At 36.2% G+C, this 13,792-nt stretch overlaps 1 protein-coding gene and 1 long non-coding RNA gene across 4 annotated transcripts; both read right to left on the bottom strand.

The window, feature by feature from the left end:
- Positions 1–56: 56 nt before the first annotated feature.
- spartb (spartin b) lies at positions 57–8,011 on the bottom strand. Of its 3 annotated transcripts, none has more exons than XM_087795936.1 (9): positions 7,867–8,011; positions 7,249–7,296; positions 5,946–6,706; positions 5,235–5,432; positions 3,759–3,909; positions 2,925–3,119; positions 2,686–2,844; positions 2,515–2,605; positions 57–844 (listed from the first exon to the last, which is right to left on the bottom strand). In XM_087795936.1, the coding sequence occupies exons 3-9, from the start codon at positions 6,699–6,701 to the stop codon at positions 646–648; spliced, it is 1,749 nt and encodes a 582-aa protein (XP_087652062.1). In that variant the 5' UTR covers positions 6,702–6,706; positions 7,249–7,296; positions 7,867–8,011; the 3' UTR covers positions 57–645. The 3 variants fall into 3 exon arrangements, with proteins under 3 accessions (XP_087652062.1, XP_087652061.1, XP_087652063.1); XM_087795937.1 differs by lacking the exon at positions 7,249–7,296 and adding an exon at positions 2,332–2,374 and having other exon boundaries at positions 724–844; XM_087795935.1 differs by lacking the exon at positions 7,249–7,296.
- A 1,123-nt stretch (positions 8,012–9,134) lies between these two features.
- On the bottom strand, positions 9,135–11,305 carry LOC148075820 (uncharacterized). The gene is made up of 5 exons (XR_015711872.1): positions 11,177–11,305; positions 9,823–10,014; positions 9,616–9,748; positions 9,319–9,403; positions 9,135–9,231 (listed from the first exon to the last, which is right to left on the bottom strand). It is a non-coding gene; the product is annotated as an uncharacterized LOC148075820 (long non-coding RNA).
- Positions 11,306–13,792: the final 2,487 nt, after the last annotated feature.

The following is a 13,792-nucleotide window of genomic DNA, read 5'->3' as shown; positions in this document are numbered from 1 at the left end:
TTAAAATAGAAAAAAAGGAAAAAATGATCAAAATGTAGTTTTAAAGTCAAACACAATTTCTTTCTTAAAATGTTTTTATTATGTTAAGGTTCGTGTTAAACTCTGATAAGAAAACAATAACTACCTGACCTCAAGTGAAATCACAATTCTGTCTGCACATCAACAGGAATCCAATAGCTGGTGATATTAAACTGAAACACCTGAACCGACTGTGAAAATGACACAATTGTGCCAATTGACACTTTGCCTGTGACCCAAACAACATTTGATAACATGACAAGTCATCGGTCCAACATCTTTAAACTGTGAGATAATTAATTTGTAAAATATATGTTTGCATAATTATTGACAAATATAGGCACAGTGGAAAGTCATTATTCAAGATAAATTAGTTACTTACTTCTTGCACTCTCTAGAAAAAGCTAAACACACAGGTCGATATATTTCAAGTTTGTTAATATAAAGATAAATACTGCATCTTCAATACAGTAATCCTGGTTTAAAATCCAATTTATTTTTGTACTACCTGAAAATGGTAAAGCTTTATAGTAAGTAAAGTGCAGCAGCATCACAACAGTAATCACAAATAGATCTTTTTTAGGACCGTATAAATTAAGGCGTTGACAAGAGTGAGCAAGGTGAGAACTACTTGTGTTTCTCAATCCTCTTCTCGTTCTCTGGTCTATCCATCTTGTAGTCTTCCAGAATGGCCTTCGCCGTTTGCTTGCCAGTTTTCTTCACCACAGCTTTGACCCCGAGGTTGTCGATGTTGAAGGCAGTGATGCCGACGTTGATGGCAGAGTTGACGGCGTGATCTGTGGCCTGTCCTGCCGCAGCACCGTACCTTTACGAGAAGTCAGACCAAATCGTAGATCAGAGCAATATACAGAGACAAAAAGTAAATCTCTTTTTAAAGGGAGAATGATTTTAGTCATGGTGATCAGTGCTGAGAAAGTGCCATGCATGTGTGAGGTTATATCCATGCAGGTACAATTTAATAGAGTTAACACTTATTATAATATTCAATTAATCCGTTTCTCCAGGATATTTAAAATTAGGATTAGTATTTAGTACGATAAACAATTTATTTCATGGATGTGATTAAACTATCTGGTTGGCTGTTATTAGCCTGGGTTTAAAACAAAATCAAACAAACCAAAAACTACCTTCGAAAACATAATATGTTTCCTTGAAACAAATGCATCGATTGAGAATGAATAAAAGCTCACTATTTGCAGAAGTGGAGCCAGATACTCTATAAAAACATGTGTATTTGTTCAAAGTTGTAATAACTGAACATAATTGTTCAATAGCTGAACTACTCAGAATTTAATTTTTTTTTTTAAATAAATATTCATTCTTAATTATAAAGACAATCAATTATTTAGTTATGATTGAAATATACTTCAAGTAAGATTTTTAGAAGAAGTTAGGAAAATTGACAGTAATTTGAAAAGAAAGTTTTGGTTGTTAGAATAACATTTACCCTATATTAGTATTATTAAAAGATAAATAATAATGATGACCAAGCTGAAGCGAGAGCCCTCATGACAAACTCATCAATATTGCGTGTGACTCGCTCATGATGAATATAAGAGGAAGTGCTTGACCATGGTCAAACACATATGATGCTCATATGATTCCAATTTTAGGAACTCATTATCTTATAAATATTATTATAGCCTTTCCTCATTGCCTGCTGTAATCGAAAAACATGAGAATACAGTCATGATTCTAGAAAACTTGACATTCTCTGTGCTGCTCACTCTGGACCAGATTACTAATGTTGGATTTTCCAGCTTTCCCACATGACTCAGTAAAATAAAAATGGCAGGAAAATAATAAAAGAAAAAAATGACTATTTTGGACATATTTTATCAGGTTCAATTACCAAAAAATATATCCTGATATTACTTATTATTATTTTAATTCAGAAAACATTATCTCATGTAAACTTTATTTTTTAGTTAGTAATTAAACATTTCTGTGTCAATGTTTTCTACATCAGTTGCAACAGTAAATTTAAAGTTGTATACAACTCTTGGAAGTTATTAACATTTTGAAAATTATAAGAAAAAAAAGAGAAAGACAAGTTAAATATTTGCATTTCTGTGACATCCTGGAGAAGAAAGGTGAATATATTTTAGAACCCACTAAATGTATTTTTGAGTCATGCAGAAAGGTTCAATTTGAAAACCCTGTGAAAAGGAATTTGGAGGTCAGCAGTGAATAGAAAGACAGCATGTGATTCTGGACCCAAATCAAATGAACGTCATGCTCTTTCGACAGCAGAGAAAATGTTAATTAGCAACATATGACAGAAATGCACACTTCTCATTATGCGGGTGAAAGATGGTTTTGTAGACCCCTATATCTGGAAGTGAGAAGATGAATGCGTGAGCACACAAGTTATTTTGTTTGCAAATTGCATATCATCATTTTGTAAACAAAGCAAACCGGTGCGGCGAGCTGAATCTAATATTCATGAAGGTGAAGGCTGGAAACATGACTTACTTGTGCTTGACGGTGGTAACAGTCTCTGATGCAACACTCGTGGTGATGTTTTTAGCAGCCACCTCCAGACCCGTCCACATCGTTGCAAACCCTGCATAAGAAAAAAAGGTTTTTAATGAATCACCTCCGAGTTCAAGCATCTTCAGTCTCTGACGAGAAGGTTCGGCTCACCTTGGACGCCACTAGCTGCCACCACCATGGCTCCGTCAATGTTGGAACGTCCCTCTTTGTCCTTCTTCATGGACTCCGGGATGAGTTTGACTCCATGTTTCTTGACGTGCGGTGCCAACTCTCGACCAACGCAGTTGGCAATGCTGCAAACTCCGTCCACTGCAGAGCGGCAGAGTGACATAATCGCAGTTAGAACAACAAGGTCAAAGAGAGAAGCTGAGCGAGGCGGCTGTAGTCACCGAGAAACTGGCTGACTTTGACAGCCCCCCCAGTCGCCTGCTTGGCAACGTGGAGGCCTTTGGTGACAGTGGGGCTGACGTGAGTGGGTTTGTCCTCGGGCGTGATATGCTCTCTCAGTTTAGACGCCCCCTTGTGGATGGCGATGCCTGTGAACTCGGCTCCTTTCACAAGACCCCAACTCAACCAAGATGCACCTGGTAAAAGTAGACATTAGGTTTTGACCAAGACAGAAAATACACTATAGAAAACAAATGTTCATTCAGCTAGCATCTTTTATCTTTCCAGTACATTTAAAGTATAACAAAGGAAGGGTAAGTATGTTTCAAAAGGTTGTGTTTATGCATTCTTTGAAACATGGTTACATTTGTAGTAATAGACTTGGGTGTTTTACAGATTTTAGAGATCACATGACTCTCAAAAATGCACAACTGCTTTTATTTGTTTTAAAACCTAAATTTTCACAACCTTCCACTTTAAAAGCTGCTGGAGTGGACTGTATCCTCTAGTCCTCAGTCTTCAAAAGGATCTCTTGGGATTTTACAGTTCCTTTAGTTGTGGAGTATGTTATGAATGCTTCCATCTAGCTACCATAAGTTTAATTGGAACATACATACAAACCAACTGTGTAAATATTTGCATGTTAGTTGTAAATATAAACTCAAATTATTACATTTGTAAACACTTTATTAAAATATAAACCAGAAAAGAACTATGATAACAATTAAATATGATTTTAAAACATAAAAATATCAATCTAGTGCTGTGGAATAAAGAAAAACATTGCGCTAAGAATGTGTCGATATTCACAGATAGAAAGAAGTTTGTGACCTCACCGGTCAGGATCCCACTTGCCACCTTCTCGCTCCACTCTGGCAGAGGTTTTTCCTCTGATGGCTCCTCCTCCTCCTTCTCTGACGCGACCTCTGGAGGCGCAATAGGCACTGTTTGTCTCAGATCAATGCTGCTCGTAGCTTCATCTGGAGGCTGATAACACACAGAGGGACATATTGATCAATCACAAGAAAGAAGGATCAAATTGGGAGTTTTTGCAGGAAATTGCGCCACTGGTCTGATTTTCGTTTCATAACAACCTCTCCCTAACAATCGCTCCGTTCATTCAGCGCCTCTGGTCAGAGCCATCTGTTCATCTGCACCGTCACACAAACAGTTTCTCTTTGTTTTGAGGAAAATAAATCAACTGCAGCCCAAAAAAAAATAGAAAGTGCCCACTTGCTGACGCTGAACGAGGTCCATCTGAGAAAAAGCCCTATATAAAAAGAAAAGACTATTTTTGGCATCAATCAGAGCGAGTGCGTCTTTGTGTCATGGCTGAACCGGCGCTCGTTCTTATGCAGCCAAGTTGTTATAGATGCAGCACATAAGAGCATTAGATGGGGATTAATTTCCTCTCACCTGCTCGTCTCAAATCCCCAACAATGCTGAGACAGACGCAACGCAGCGGTGAACTCATGCCAGAAATAGGGAAAGTTTGGAATTTGCAGAGTCATGCTAATGAAAACAGTTTTTGGAAAGATGTTTTTAAGCATCCCATTGTCATGCTATGACTGTTATATTTAAGCAACCATTTTTATCAATAATGGAAAAGATACTAACAAATTAATAAAAAACATCCATGTTGCAATTGTTTTGGTAAACTTGTTTTTTTTATTATGAAAAAAGAAGATAATGAAAAATCGTGACAGAGGATAGAAAAAACGATAAAGGAAATATATAGTTTCATTAATTCATATTAACTGTATTTATTTATTATTATTAATTATTTATATAGTTTAAATTGTGTTGATACATATAAAAAATATGCCAATTTAACATATAACTCTAATACAACATAAATCAATTTAATTAATAAACAAACATGTATAACATTATTATTTTCTTTAAACAATATTAAAAATAAAGAGATAAACATCACATTGTGCTGGTGCTTAAAAAGGCACAATAAAGAGGGTGATTCTCTAAAAGTATTTCTATTTATATTCAAAGTTTAAAAACGATCCCAATTAATTTAAATGTTTAATTACCAAATCAAAATAATACATTACATTATTACAAATAATAATGACTTACTTTGACCAGCTAGATATACAGTATGCTGTATATGCTACTGAAATAAAAGATTGTCATAAAGAAAAATTAAAAATACTAAGATAATAATGAGGTCATTTGGAAAATAAAAACGTTAAAATGTCCAACTGCCAATAAAGGACAGTATTTATATATATTGGAATAAGGGAAATACATGTGGAATCAGTGTTATGTGACATGTTGAGGGGAACCATTTATCAAACCTGAATTCTGAGGTCTGTCATCTGTGAAAGCAGATCTTGGAACAGTTCTCTGTCAGCGGTGGGAAGCTCGGCTGAAAGCACCACTCCGACAAAATAACCAGGAACTGCTGCCATCATGTCGGGAAACATGAAGACGCCGGTGTTACACAGCAGCACTGGGGAATCTGACGCCATGAGGGGATAGAGCCAGTCACACACCTGCCAGGGAGAGAAGACGAGGCACATGACGGTGACACAACAAAAGTCAGTTACAGCTGTGTATTTGTGCTTCTGACAGAAGGGAGCAGAGTCCTCTTCATACTTGTTGATGTTTATCACTAGAGCTGGCACCTGGGAAATTCCCAAGTGGGTAATCAAATTTCCATTTCCTGACCGGAGACATGAATCTTTAAAGATACGAGGGCATAATAAAACCAACATTAGCTGGATGAATACTGATATAATTAATAAAATATTTTATATCTATGCATAGATTTTGGATCTACACATTCAATATTATAGTTTCAACTTTAGTTGACACAAGACGAGGATTCGATTTTCAAACGGGACTTCCCAAGTTGGATGACATCATTTCCAGGAGTGATTAATGAGTCATCACAACTCACATGATCCTGTCCTTGAGGCAAGTCGAGCACAGATCAGACATAACAGACGCCACAGGATGAGGAAATCCAGGTGAAAGGTCAAAAGACTGAGCAGGTAGTGTCTTACCTGCAGGAAGGCTGGCGGCCTGTTGGGCACTCGTTCCGAGTGGTCGCTGGTGAATTTGACCAGGCGCAGGTAGCCGGGGTAAGACGGTGCACTCACTTGCCCTTCTGCGGTCACAAAGAATATCTGAACCCCGTGAGGGATGTAGAGAAGTTCTTCTCCATCTTCTCCGACACTCTGAGGTGATGGGGTCGAGCGGTGGGTGTAGAATTCTTCCCCAACAAGCGACAGCTCCCCTGAGTCAGTACCATACGAGATGGAGAGGTGACCATCGGCTGCTTGAGGAGAGTACGCCGGAGGCTGGCCAGCCTGAGGTGGACTGGACAGAGGAATATTCAGACCAACATTGTGCATCTTCCCTGCAGGTAGATTTGGTGGAGCTGGTTGAGTGGGGATCTTTGGATAGATGTTGCCCGACGCAGATGGAGGTGTCAATGCAGCAGCTTCTTGTTCCTGATCAGAGTTGGTCTCCAGGAGGGCCAGACGTGTTGTGATGTTATTCAAAGTCTCCTGCATCTTCTGCTGCATCTCTCGAGCTGAAGCCCATGCGATGCCTACACAGTCGTCCCCCCCAGATGGCACACTTATCCCCCTGAGGAGGTGCTGTCGGCCCTTCCTGTAGAGCTCCAGAGCCAGTGCCTTGTCACCTTTCTCATCAGCTGTGAGGCCTTTATTTATACTTTCAAACCCTTGCTTGTAGCCATCTTTGATCACCTCCAGCCTGGCGTTGTCAAACGCAGCTTGTTTGGTTTTCTCCATGCCTTCTGCATTAAAAAAAAAAAGTTAGTACAGGGTTACTACAGGTTAGATTCACTATTTATTAAGACGTTTTTAATACCATTTGAAATAACATTTAAGACCAACTCGAAACTATACCAATATTGAAATATTCAAAAACAATTGATTATAAAAGGACACTAATCATAAAATGAAACCTTTTTCTTCATTGCAACTTAGTTCACATTAAAAAAAATGGCATGTTGCCTGGTACCACATTCACATCCATGAATACAAATGTTGTTTGGAAAGCAAATTTTCATCAACCATGTTGCCCTGAGCGAACGTCTTTTTGCCAAGTTGCAACAAGAACCAAGTTGAAGTAGAACTGCAACAGATAGATCCAAACAACCAAAACCCATTTATCATGTGTTCTTGGAAATTTAATTGAAGACATTTGATGTTTTTAAAGTTATTCATGCAAGTGGTCTTTTGGCTTTCTAAATGTAAGTTTACTTAGCCTAAGTTTTGATTGTTGCAAACAATACAATTGAAAAGACTATCTGGGTAGTCAATGGTTAGACTTTACCTGGTAAATATAGCAGTGATTCTTAACTGATTGGTTTGTGACCTAAAGCTGGGTGGAGCAAAATGGACACAGCAACAGACGTAACAAAATATTTATTAAAATGTTTTTCATTATATACTGACAACAATGCATTTTTTTGACAACCCATGTTGGCAAATGGCAGCACTAGCAGCAGCTTACAACACGAAGAATGTTAATATAACATTAAAAAAAGATGACAAAAAAGAAGTTTAAAAAAAATGAAATAGGAAATACATGTATACACAACTACGTCACATTAGAGTCATAAACAGGCACCTGCTAACCAACATCTTGTTAAGTTTGTTTCCATTCAAAGCCACAAAGTAGATTCTGTAAATCTCTAGTCACTCGTGTACTATAGTAAAGCAGGGCTAATACATTTAAAACTCATTCAATTTCGAACGTTTTCACTGCCTCGTAGATGGATTATGTGCATATCTTTGTACGAATGTCAGGCACACAGGGTGAAAGTGAGAGTTAGAATGAATAATCATAATAATGTTAAATCCAGTTGTAAGTGACGCTCTCTGACCTGTTGACATGAACTTGGCTAATTAGCATTAGCTTCTGACTGATAGCGAAGGAAACAAGACTTACCTTTAAAGCTCGGGAAAGACTCCACGCAGGACTAATATTAACCTAATATTATTGTGTGCAGTCAGACTAGTGTCACCAGGTTGTGAAAATGATCCATCAATGAACACCAAACATCGTAGATAACTAGATTAGTGACGCAAGCGAATACTCGTGAGTCTGACCACCTACGTCATATCCGGGCTTCTTCGTTTTATTTTTCGCTGCTTTGTCAATATCAAAGTGAAGTAGAATAAACAGCAATTAAAACCAATCATATTATATTATTAGTTTCATTTATAAATATTTCCCAATACAATTTTAATATACTTTTTTTTATTTATTTTATTCGCACGTTATTAAAACATAAACCATAAAAGTCTATGATATTAAAGCATAAAAACAGTGCTGTCAAATATTGATCAAGTAGTGTGAAAGAAAGCTATAGTGATATAACTGGTTTATCGACATACGAACTGATCCTCTCAGATCAATCCGGACCAGAACATCACGTTTCATGGAATCGTTCAGATAATGATTAGTTATTTAATTTAATGTATTTTATTGTATTTTAATAATTTTATTTGCCAGGTTAATGTAGTGTATCTTTTTTCCATTGTTTTTTATTCATCACATGTTATTTCACTTCTATTTATTTCATTATTTTTATTCTTTACTGTCATCACCATAGAGAAAAGTCTGTGTAGTTTTTTCCGCACTGGAAATACACAGCTTTTGATTCTGTGTCTGATTCAAATGCAACAAATGTTACGACAACACGTTTCTCTGAATACAGGTTTGGCTAAGTATGGAAACCATTTTCAAGTTAATTAAGAATCGAGTAAATTGCTGACTGCTCTGAAGCAGCTACTCTGATGTAATAAAAGACTCAGTCAGTTATAATAATAATAATAATCTCTATTTATATAGCGCTATTTCTAGACCAGGGTCACAAAGCTTTGACAGCCATTCACACATTGAAACAATTTCCCAAAGGAGACCTCCTGAGGGATCAATAAAGTTTTACCTTACCTTACCTTACATACTGATAGTCTGTTCTTGTACACACTTGCATCAATGATAGGATGTCAAACCACATAACTTTTTAACTCTGTGTTTGCAGTCGGATGATAAGTAATTCACAAATACACAAGCATCTGTTTGAGAACTTTATTAGGTTTTAAGTTACCGTCAAAGGTTAGTAAACCATATCAATGTCTATCTCTAAGATGGTATTAAAGACGTTCCATTGTTGACTAGTAATATCTCCTTCTATCCTTTGGATCGTCCAATATGGCCTTAAGACCTGCCAAAGCTGCATGTTTAAGCAGACGTTTAGGTTTAAGTCTTCTGCAGTCAAACACCGCTTCTACTGCTTCAAAGCCATGTCTGTAAAAATAATTATTCAGGACAATTATTAACTGATTTAGGATGAAGGGGAAGAGCTTGAAATGAAAATAGAAAGTCCAGACTTACTCCACAATGCTGACTGTGTTGTATTTCAAACTGTCCAAGATGTTTTGTGAAGCCTCTACCAGAGCGGACAAAATGTCATGAAGTCCTGGGAAAGTGAAATTTAGATTAAACACTATAATATATATATATATTTTTTAAAAGTCGGTGTTTTACTTAATTATTGTCGTAATTAATTCAACAACTTCTGCTCAAATTCAAATGACACACTACAGCAGCAATTGAAAAAAAAAAAAAAATAGAAAAAAAGGAAGATAATGGAATTTATTACAAATAGCCAAATGATAAAAATATAATCACCAAGATCGTTGCCTCGAGCAGCTCCTCTGGCTATCTCAGAAAGAAAGTCAAATCCTATCATTCCTCTCTGGTTGACACGAGCTGGTGAGCCATGAATGATGGTGATCACAGTTTGGTGGCGGGGTGCACCTGTCTATTGACACAGATTGGAAACAGTTAAAAACAAAACAAAAATGATAACGACCATAAAGTGAAGACGTTTTACACCTGATGATTGAATCTTGTCATCTGAGTGAAGTGAGAGTGGAAAATCTTCCTGTGCATAGGTGGAACCATGGATGAAAGGGTCACTCCCACAGTTTGGACCCGGTGTTGGGCGAACCGGTTGGTGAACATGTAGAAGTTGTTACTCAGCGTGGTCGGAGTGTCTGGAGTCAGGGTGAACTCCCAGCCACACACCTGTCAAGATGTGTCGTATTTAATATGAAACCATCAGAGAATATTATACAACATCAACATCTTAACCAGAAAAAGTCAACAAATGTTGTCCTTGAAAAAAACATTTTGTCATGTTATATTGAGTGATTCATATGTCACTGACGATGCTGGTGCAGTTCTACATTGCATAATCCATTATCACGTTCTCCACCCCTGTTCCAACTGCTCCCGTCCGGCAGGAGACTGAGATCGACACGGACCAGAAGATCAAGAACTATTTCTATTCATCTGCTGTCTGGATCATGAATATTGCTTATTCAATCAAAATGTATTTTATTTTTTATTAATTATAAATTATTTATTTATATGCCATTTTAATGGTAATGTATCTTATTTGATTGTAATCTATTTTAATCTATACTTTTATGAATCTCTTATAACTCCATTCGTATTATTTCATTTTTATATTCTGTGATATAAAATAAAAGTTTTCTGATTCTAATTATTGTTAAATGATACGCTTCAGTTATTGTGACCATCATGCAAATGTTGGTGTAAGTCTTTTTTTTTCATTCATTTTGCTGAGAGGATTTCAAAAAAATCATGAAGGTGTTCGTGTAAGACGTGGAAAGCCGTTATCCTAAGGTTAAAGTGCAAACAGTTATTTATTGAAGTTGAAGCGAACTGTAATTGAGTTTCTTTACAGCAGAGGGCGACAGACGTGCTGTCTCTGCGTCTGTTCTAACGCTGAGAAAGTTTAAACGCATTTACAAATCAAGAATGCCCAATTTGATCAATTCTGGGTAGATTATAAATCATGCTAAATACTAGTTCATGCAAGCATGTCTACAATATACAACAAACAGCATCTTTTTAATTTCAACACCCAATTTTACCCGCACTTATCTGCAGTCAGATCAAGGGGTCAGCAACCAGAACAAAGTTTTTTCCTTTTGAAGTTAGTGACTGAGGTGTTAAGGAGCTTGAACATCTAGACATGAAATCTCTGCAATGTGTACTGGGCCTCACAGGGAAATCTTATTCTGACAGCTATAACTTATAAGGTTCCTTGGCAACTTACCAAACCAGTCATATAAAACGTCTTTTGGTCCAGATATACATATAAATATCTATATAACTGTGATTTAAATGTTTATTAAAGCACAGACTGTTTGTGTCTTACCTGAAGTTGTAGTTCTTGTCTTGAGTGGTGTGTGACCCTGACCAGCTGGATGTTGCCTGGTTGCGATACTGATTTCACACGCCTGTACTCATCCACAAAATATATTTGTGCCCCATGAGTGCACAGGAGTAGTTCATCCATCCTCATCGCCCTGGAACAAGCACCTCGGGTGAAACAAACCTAGCAGCAGAAAACGTGAGATAACGTTCATCTGTTTTGTAATGAGACGTCCAGAGACAAAAATTCCGGTAAACCAGGTTCATAACAAGGTGAGAGACAAAAAGTCATAGCATCTGTTGACCGATGTGGTGGTCATGAAGGGAACAGAATCTCGCTAATGAAGCTTTAATAAAGTTAAAATTGCAATCATACTGCTTCAGTAAATCCAGAATTAGGTATTCCTTAAAAATGTTCAAACTTATACAACCGTAAAATAACAATTAGAATAATAAGATTAAGTTCACTGACCCGCAGGACTCCTGGCTGCTGCCAGTCCTTTTTCCAGTTGCTCAGTGAGTCTCTATTACAGTATTATTTGTTTATATACTGTTGAATACAGTTAATAATTAAGTTACAGTACTGATCAAAGTACAGGATGGAAAATAGGTCACACAATCAATCCATTGTTTAATTGGACCCCAGTTCAAAGAAATATTGTCTTATTGTTTCAAAAACATTCATGTTTATGTATTATTGTTTTTGGCAAACAACAAAATAAATAATATAAGTCTTGTATCTTTTTTTAAGATTTATTTTATTAAATCTTTATTTAATTAAATACATTTTATTACTAATATATAGTGGAAATACTTACTCATTTTATATTAAATATAACTTTACAAATTGAACGTTGGCTTTAACTGACAGTCTTAAAGAAGCGCGATGTAAATGGTATCTACTCATTGTGTTTTTTATGACCTTTTAATCAAATTCCTTCTTGTATATGTAATGTATTCCGATCAACATTTAATGACTTAATGACGGAAAGAAAAACTTTATTTTTATTACATTCCGGTAAACCAGGTTCATAACAAGGTGAGGCGGAGTCGAGATATTAGCTCATAGTGCTATCATCTGAACCTGTCTCACCTTTACTGACTCAGCATGTTCACCCTTAAGCAATTATGTCAAAGCATGAATTAAGAAAATGTGTCCAATACTTTTGGAGAATAAGAAGCAACAACTCTGAAAAACGTTCTGAACATTTTTGACCGACCACATGGAAAGATGGTCACTTTTAGCTGACGACTGCTACTTTTCCGCACTGTGAAAAATGTTAAAGCTATTAATAGAACTTCTTCAGTTTTGATGTGGAACATGAGTTTTTCCCATCCATGAAATGGATGAAACCTGGAATATCCAGGATAATTGATCAGACTGGAATAATAGTGGTTTAGAGGACTTGCTGACTACTTACGTCAATACGATTGTTTCTAATTCTAACCAACAGCTTCTGATTGTATGAAATTAAACAATCCCCTTACTTTGTCAAAATGGTTAAATTTAGAGAAAAAAAAACATTAGTTTAAAAAAAAAGAATAAACAGAGCAGTAGGTGGCGCCAGCTCCTATCGAATCGTTTCTTTGGTGAACACTTGTGGTTTGAGTCCATCATAGCCCTTTATTACCATCATAATTAAGCATTTTCCCCCAGCTTGAAATCATTTAAAAACAGTTTATATGTACCACTAACAAGAAAAACACATCTATATTCTGTATAGATGGCAAAATCTGAAACGACAGAGAGGATTATTACAAAAGTGGACCAAATCATCTATGCAACCACGCTTCGGAAAATAAACTGTTTGTGTCTGGAGCTCATTATTTGCTACTAATCCAGAGTTTAGGGGATTAAGATGTTTTTAGTAGTGGTTAGAGCAAGACCAAAGTGAATACTGTTGTGATAGACTGTTAGTACACATGTGGCAATTAAATACAAAGCACATTAAAGTTCTAAATAAAGTAATCTTATCTTTATTTCTCTTTGTTGTCGTCCTCCACTTTCATTTATTTTGTTGAGCGCTTGTTTCCATCCATGTCTCGGTTATATATCATATACATCATTAAATTTAATGACGAGTTGTTTTGAAGTAAATTTTCAGTTTTTCACTAGTCATCAATTTTTCATCCCACAAGCGATATATTGCACAAGAGCTGTGGCACTTTTATGTCATTCTAGAGAAGCCATCACTTAAACTTAGATTACTGTTGATGTCAGAGCGATGTTTGCTGTCATTAGTACCTAAACCATATGTGCTTCTAAAATCTCAATACCTGGTTACTTTTATTTTCTGTTCAAAATAAAGTCAATATCTCACACACGGTTTTGTTTGAGTGGACTTTTTCTATACATACAATGTTGTTTAGAATTTATGAAAACCACAAAACTTTTTTCGACATTTTTAATTGGTGCAAAGGATTTAAATCTTTTAGTATAGTACAGAGCACACTTTTTGAACGATATATATATATATATATATATATATATATATATAGTAAAATTAGCAATTAGCATTAGCATTAGAATCGCTATTTAATTTAGTAAAAGTAATACATAAGTGGTATGTGGACATTGCAATTACACTATTCCGATACTAGGTAGTTTATAGTTTTATAG

Source organism: Callionymus lyra, chromosome 7 (genome assembly GCF_982586985.1).
Source record: "Callionymus lyra chromosome 7, fCalLyr1.hap1.1, whole genome shotgun sequence".
NCBI lineage: Eukaryota > Metazoa > Chordata > Actinopteri > Syngnathiformes > Callionymidae > Callionymus > Callionymus lyra.
Note: the sequence above shows the minus strand (reverse complement) of the source record. Positions and strands in the feature narration are given on the sequence as shown.

Excerpts from the sequence above, each read along its gene's own strand:
- spartb (XM_087795936.1), bottom strand. The coding sequence starts at position 6,701 with ATGGAGAAAACCAAACAAGCTGCGTTTGACAACGCCAGGCTGGAGGTG. Across the intron at positions 5,433-5,945 it reads GGCCGCCAGCCTTCCTGCAG|GTGTGTGACTGGCTCTATCC; the intron begins GTAAGACACTAC and ends TCTCCCTGGCAG. Across the intron at positions 3,910-5,234 it reads TGACAGACCTCAGAATTCAG|CCTCCAGATGAAGCTACGAG; the intron begins GTTTGATAAATG and ends GTGTGTTATCAG.